The sequence below is a fragment of the Leucoraja erinacea genome, chromosome 25, assembly GCF_028641065.1.
Source record: "Leucoraja erinacea ecotype New England chromosome 25, Leri_hhj_1, whole genome shotgun sequence".
Lineage (NCBI taxonomy): Eukaryota > Metazoa > Chordata > Chondrichthyes > Rajiformes > Rajidae > Leucoraja > Leucoraja erinaceus.
The window spans coordinates 24,731,236-24,738,479 of record NC_073401.1 but is presented as its reverse complement, the minus strand read 5'-3'; the positions used below and the strand labels follow the sequence as shown (position 1 = coordinate 24,738,479).

The following is a 7,244-nucleotide window of genomic DNA, read 5'->3' as shown; positions in this document are numbered from 1 at the left end:
ATCGGTTGAACTAAGAACTCCAGTGTTGTGGTTATTAATTTATCGATTTTTTTCCTCCATTTATTATATATTCATGTGTTTACGGGCATGTAATGCTGCAGGAAGTAAGAATTCCATTTGAGGGCAGCAGCGGTCGAGGCGTCAAATGATGGACGCGCTACCACGAACCGAGGAAGACCTTTGTGGGGGTGAATGGGAGAACAAAGGATGGCCTGACGCGGGATACTTTATAACTTTGTTGCCGCCCTTTATTTGGCAGCTCTTTGTATAGGGTGATTTCACCAAAGGTCAAATGAGCGTAGATCCCCCCTCACGTGACCGAAAATTTTAACTGGAGGACATATCTCAGTTCGGTACATGTTAGTGAATGGGGAAACACGCACTTTCCCACCCGTTAAAAACATGGAAAACGGCCGATTTTTGAGCTGAAATTTTCTGTGCTAGTCGGGGTGACCGTGAAGCACAGCGACCTAAATTGTCAGGCAAAAAAAAAAGATAGAAAGTAAGGTAATTACAAGAGGGAACTGAAGGTAGAAAACAGCGGAAGTGAACAGCTGACAATTGCCGTGGTGATTTACAGGGAATATCGGGAATTATCACGTTTGCTCGCTGAATTTCATCAAAAGTAAGGAATTATTAACTTACTTTTGATGAAATTCAGCGAGCAAACGCGATAATTCCCGATATTTTGGACCTGAGATATGTCCTCCAGTTAAAATTTTCGGTCACGTGAGGGGGGGATCTACGCTCATTTGACATTTGGTGAAATCACCCTATACCTTGGATATGCAAAACAAAGAATTTCACTGTGACAATAAAGTATCATTCATTCATAGATGGAGATGACAATTGAACACTATTGATTCTTCATATCTGACACACGGAGCTAGATGAAATGTGCAGGAATGAACTGCAGATGTTGATCTACACCAGGGGTCTCCAAACTATGGCCCGCGGGCCACATCCCGCCCCCCACGAGATTTTATCCGGCCCGCAGCAAGCTCTTAACACATTCCGTGCAGCGGGTATTTAGCGGGTTCTGTGGTGGCGCGTGAATTTACGCGTCAGTTTGCCGTAGGCTATCAAGTTGAGGGCAAAGATACTCTATAATCTTTGGTTGACGGTTTGTGTGCAGCTGCTGACAGCTTACCGACGATGGCATCGAGGAGATTGTGAAGATTGGCGACAGCCGCCCTAGTGAATGAGTGGGTAGGTGTGTGAGTTGGTGTAGGTGTGTGTGGAAGTGTGTGTGGGAGTGGGTGTGTGAGTGGGTGTGGGAGTGGGTGTGTGAGTGTGAGTATGTGTGGGAGTGGGTGTGTGAGTGGGTGTGGGTGGGCGTGTGCGTGAGCGTGAGCGTGAGTGTGAGTGTGTGTGGAAGTGTGTGTACGGCCCGCAAAAAATGTGCCAAATATATAATGTGGTCCTCATGCTGAAAAGTATGAAATGCATAAACTCAGCAGGTTACTCCAGCATTTTGTATCTATTGGGGCATGGAGTTAGCGTTTGGAGAGCTCCCTACCCAAGTTGTGCAAGACCAGTTTGCTGGCGAAACTAGACGTGCACTGAACAATTCCAAATAGCATTTAATGAATAGTTACGAGTTGTTAATTGTGGCCACCAAACAATAAAAGGCAACGAAACGAAGGACGAAGGGAACTCACCGTTCCCTAGCAACGGCCGCCGCCGCCACTTCCGCCACACCCGGAAGCAACGGCCGCCGCCACACCCGGAAATTCCTTCGCTCCATAGATGCTGCTGCACCCGCTGAGTTTCTCCAGCATTTTTATGTACCTTTGATCTTCCAGCATCTGCAGTTCCTTCTTGATCCTTTCGCAAGCTCCGCTATAAGATCTTTGCCAGCAACGGCCACCGTCACACCCGGAAGTAAGGTCACAGGTCGAAGGGAACTCACCGCCGCCATTTCCGCCACACCCGGAAGTAACGTCAGAGGTCCCGTCCCCGCCGCAAGTCCATTGGCGCAGAGACCCAAGGCGGGGCTGAGACGGTCGTTATGATTGGTCGTCTGCGCTGTCGGTCAGCGAGGGTGGTCGCGGCGAGGGTGGAGCGAGGGAGCGAGGAATGGTCCGCTTCAAGTCCAGGTAACATAGAAAATAGGTGCAGGAGTAGGCCATTCGGCCCTTCGAGCCTGCACCGCCATTCAATATGATCATGGCATCATCCAACTCAGTATCCCGTACCTGCCTTCTCTCCATACCCTCTGATCCCCTTAGCCACAAGGGCCACATCTAACTCCCTCTTAAATATAGCCAATGAACTGGCCTCGACTACCCTCTGTGGCAGAGAATTCCACAGATTCACCACTCTCTGTGTGAAAAATGTTTTCCTCATCTCGGTCCTAAAGGATTTCCCCCTTATCCTTAAACTGTGACCCCTTGTTCTGGACTTCCCCAACATCTGGAACAATCTTCCTGCATCTAGCCTGTCCAACCCCTTAAGAATTTTGTAAGTTCCTATAAGATCCCCCCTCAATCATCTAAATTCTAGCGAGTACAAACCGAGTCTATCTTGTCTTTCTTCATATGAAAGTCCTGACATTCCAGGAATCAGCCTGGTGAACCTTCTCTGTACTCCCTCAATGGCAAGAATGTCTTTCCTCAGATTAGGAGACCAAAACTGTACGCAATAACCGCCGCACCTTTCCCTCGGCGCCTTAACCCGAACCGCAGATGCTGCTTTACACCGGAGATAGACACACAACGCTGGAGTAACTCAGTGGCTCGGGCGGCATCTGCGGAGAGAAGGAACGGGTGACGTTTCGGGTCAAGATCCTTCGTCGGAAGAAGGGTCTCGACCTGAAACGTCACCCATTCCTTCTCTCCACAGATGCTGCCCGAGCCACTGAGTTACTCCAGCGTTGTGTGTCTATCTCCGGTGTAAAGCAGCATCTGCAGTTCTTTCCTACACAGATTCTACATTCAATATGTGTGTTGGAAGGAACTGCAAACCAAACATAGATACAAGAAGCTGGAGTCAGACAGCATCTCTGGAGAAAAGAAATAGGTGACGTTTTGGGTCGACACAGTAAGATCTCGACCCAAAACATCACCTATTGCTTCAATACTCTCTCCTCTCCAGAGATGCTGCCTGTCCCGCTGAGTTACTTCAACCTGTGTGTCTACCTTGACTGTTAAATGTACCGATTATACCTGACTCCACCACTCTTCTAATAGCCAATTCCACACATCAATGTGTGTTTGTATAAAACAAATACTTTCCACCCAACCCTTTTTAAAACTTCTTACTAACTTTAAACCTATGCCCTCTTGTTTTTGATTCCACTATTGTGGGGTAGAAAATGTTGACTATCCCCTAGCCTATCTTTGTCTCTTATAACAGCAGCCTTTATTCACAAATGCTATCATGTGTAGTTAAGGCTACACTGAGTTTCATGGAATGAAAGTGCACTTTGGTTGCCTTCATTATCTGCCATGGATGGCAGGCATGATAATAAGTATATTTCCTTAATAATAGTGAGTTCAACAGATTGAATGAAAGGGTTTCCTCCAGATTTTGCAATATCCAGGACAAGTTGCAATGTAGCACTGTGGCCTGCATTGACTGGTTGCAGGGGAATCAATCTGCCTCATGCCATCAGCCTTATTTGAACATCTGGATTAAGCAGTTACTTCATGGAATATCTGCTATGTGTTTGCCAGTCAGAGGCCTAATTTCAGTGAAAGCTGTTGGGAAATCTATAACACTTTAATAATTTAGTGAATAATAATCATTGCTTGATTAACGAATTATACAAGTAATCGTGTCACTGTGGGTTCAACATCTCAAAATATTTGTGGTTGGGATGAGCAATGATTGTTAGATAAGACGTTCTTTCTATACCAGTGGTGAGATGATTTAATCTGGGGGCACAGATTGAACTGGTAATGCCAAGCATGAAGGTTGTGTCATTATGGTACAGAGAAAATACTAATCACATCTGTGCAATTTCTCCATGTTCAGGTACCTTCTGTGCGAGATAGTGTTTGAGAAACCACAATATCGGCAGCATATCGATGTCGGAAGCGTCAATCGAAATGTCAGGAATGCAATCAGTCAAATGCATGGTGACTTTGGGATCGGCTGTTGCTCTTTACGTTTAGAAGGTTGGTAATGGAAGTGTTAAATAAACCAGAGACTGGACTAGGTTTAGGTTAATGGTTATCATGTGTACTGATGTACAGTGAAAAGCTTGCTAGCTTATCAAATCAGATAATACTATGCATTGATACAATCGAGCTGAAGTTCAGTACTATGGGTAGAGTTAAAGAAAAGATACAGAATGCAGAATATAGTTCTCAGCATTATCGCGCAAAAGTTCCAGGGATAAAGTCCAATGTCCGCAACGGGGTAGCGTGAATTGGACAGTACCCCAGCTTAAGGACCCTTCTGACACCTGATAAGAAGGGAAGAAGCTGTTTCTGAGTCTGGTGGTGTGCGATTAAAAGCTTCTGTGCTTTCTGTTGATTGGGAGCAGAGAGGAGGAATGACCAGGGTGGGACAAGTCTTTAATTGTTGCTTTTGTTTTCCAAGGCTATGGGTCAAATGGGAAGCTTTCTCCATATTGCCATCTTGGCTGAATAGCTTCCCGTCTGATCTCATGTACAACTTGCTAATTTAGATTATTACATTATTGTTATTCAGCTTTAAAAAAAATTAATTGTAAGCATTTTACAATGGATTATTGATGATAATTATACTTCCTTGTACCCTAGAGAAAGAAAATATATGATTGTCAGATTTCCATTGTTGTTGTACACTGATGATTTAATGTTTTATTTCTCTCCTACTCCCAGTCACATACCTAAATGCCTACACAGGGATCGTCTTAATAAGGTGCCAAAAAGACTTCTACAGGATTCTATCTACAACGCTGCTGTTCATCACCTTCCTTGAAACCAAGAACCAAAAGTTCCCATGCTTTTTCAACACTTTACACGTGGCAGGTAAAAATGCTGTAAATTCCGATACAGAATTGGTTAATCAAGCCTGAGGAGATGCACATCAGTTGCTAACTTCTGCATCTTCTGTAGCGATTCTCATCTTGTCTCTCATCCTGACTTTGCATAATTTCCCCATTGTTACCATTTGTGTAATTGTTGCCATTGGCTTCAATGGCCTTTTGCTGCCAGGTGTTCTAACATCCTAACGTGCAGTTTGTTTCAGGGATGATTGGGAAAACTCTCTTGTCAACTCCATTTTGGTCTTGGTTCAGTGTAGCACTCCTGCCTCCGGGATAAGAAAATTGTACGTTGGAGTTTTTCTAAAACTCAAAGTGGGCCCCATTAGTAAGGGAGAGTGATGTTGCTTGTGGAGAGGGAGGGGGGAGGGAAAAAGCAGAGTTAGAACAATGTTGTATCCCCTCGGGTAGGCAACAAAAAAATCATAACGTATCTTCGAAGGAGAGTTTGAGAGTTCAAGAGAGTTTATTGTCATGTGTCCCAGTCCCGGCCAATAGTTATTCCACCACCAGTAGCTTTTATTTACTATTTGTAGTAGTTTTCTGGTCTCTAATTTCTCAAACTGTAGTCGCTAACGGGATTGATTGGTAAAATGCTTAAAGGCAAACTTTTGTGGGCTTTAACAGTTGATGTTTCCAGCTGTAATATGAAATGTAAGCCCTCATCATTTCCATGCTGACCAGCACATTAATTTTAGTTCCATGTTTTCCCACTTTCACATCCACTCCCTGCACACTTTACAATTTACAGAGACCTGTTAATCTAGAAATCCACAAGTTCCTGGGATGTGGGAGGAAGCCAGAGCACTCAGAGAAAACTCGTGCAGTCACAGGGAGAACGTGCAAACTCTGTTCAGACAGCAGCAGAGGTCAGGATCGAACCCGGGTCTCTGGCGCTGTGAGGCAGCAGCTCTACAAGCTATGCTATTGGGCTGCAGAGATAGAGATGAAGTAAACTGACTCTTGCAACTTTCAATGCTCAGTGAGCAGGCATATTCAAGCCCCATTTAGAACCCATGAGATAGTAACCATTTGTGCTGACTGCTGTATTGTGCCCTGTCCAGCCTAGTAAGTGTGTCAAACATGAATCGATTTTTCAACAAATGTATTTGGTTACGCAAATATGTACGCAATTCCACCCGTGGGTTTAGTGCATTGACTTATAACACAACAATAATAACCATGAGTTTTTTTCTCCGTCCCTGAGGTACAATTCGAAGCTGCCAGAAGTTCCTGATCCAGTATAACCGCAGGCAATTGGTACTGCTGCTGAGGGACTGCAAAACCAAAAGTGAGGACATTTTGCTCTTCCATTCCTTTTAGTTTCAAGCAGCTGCTAAATGACTCGTTTTTAAACTGCTGTTGAATGCCCGCGATCTCTTTATGGGTTTTCCACTGATAGGTTATACCTGAACAGCATTAAGACAAAGTAAATTAAATAACTTGCTATAATTTAGTTCAATGCGAGCATTAGGGCTAAGAAATTGGTTGGGTCCCTTAAGCATTGAGTGAAGTTAACATAAGGTTTTGCGCTGATAACTCCAAAGATGTGTTGGAGGTTACGGGGAGAAGGCAGGAGAATGGGGTTGAGAGGGAAAGATAGATCAGCCATGATTGGATGGCGGAATAGACTTGATGGGCCGAATGGAAGAATTTTGCTCTTGGAACTTATGAAGGTCAAAATTGCTGTATTGTTACAGGCATGTTGGCAGAAAGTCTGTACTCCAGTGCAGCAGAAAACAAGGCTAGGCAGGAAGATTTAATTATATCACTCGAACGGATAGTTAATGTTTGAAAGTACACCTTTGGCCTTTCAAACGGGCATTTTAATTATTTTTATACTTTATTTCAGAGGAGAGAGAATCTGTTCAAATGTCTCTTCTGCAGTGCTCACTAAAAGTATGGAATGAAGATCAATCGTATCATGGATATGAAGAGATGGAAGGAGCAGACACTGATTAAATGGGTTTTGAAATCCTATCACTGGGTAAAAATGAAGAACTGCATTGAGGGAATGCTTGCGTGCAGATCCCCTGCATGATCAAGGTGTACGGCTATGTTGCCAGCCGAACCAATGAACACTGATGTTTTATGAATGGTTTGAAAAGCAGCTTCCCAACTTTGCTATCATGCCATCTCATGAATTAGTCAATGTAAGTGCTAAATGCTGCATTAGCTAAACGGGACAAACAATTCTTCAGCGAGTTCAGCACTCAGCAATATTTTTGCGATGTAAATTGACGTCAATAAACAGTATTACATACATGTT

The 7,244-nt window shown here is 44.0% G+C and overlaps 1 protein-coding gene across 2 annotated transcripts; it reads left to right on the top strand.

Annotated features, from left to right (window-relative positions):
• Positions 1-1,950: 1,950 nt before the first annotated feature.
• On the top strand, positions 1,951-7,244 carry pop5 (POP5 homolog, ribonuclease P/MRP subunit). 2 transcript variants are annotated; one of them, XM_055655259.1, is made up of 5 exons: positions 1,951-2,099; positions 3,979-4,121; positions 4,812-4,961; positions 6,183-6,266; positions 6,863-7,244. In XM_055655259.1, the coding sequence occupies exons 1-5, from the start codon at positions 2,080-2,082 to the stop codon at positions 6,883-6,885; spliced, it is 420 nt and encodes a 139-aa protein (XP_055511234.1). In that variant the 5' UTR covers positions 1,951-2,079; the 3' UTR covers positions 6,886-7,244. The 2 variants fall into 2 exon arrangements, with proteins under 2 accessions (XP_055511234.1, XP_055511232.1); XM_055655257.1 differs by having other exon boundaries at positions 6,828-7,244.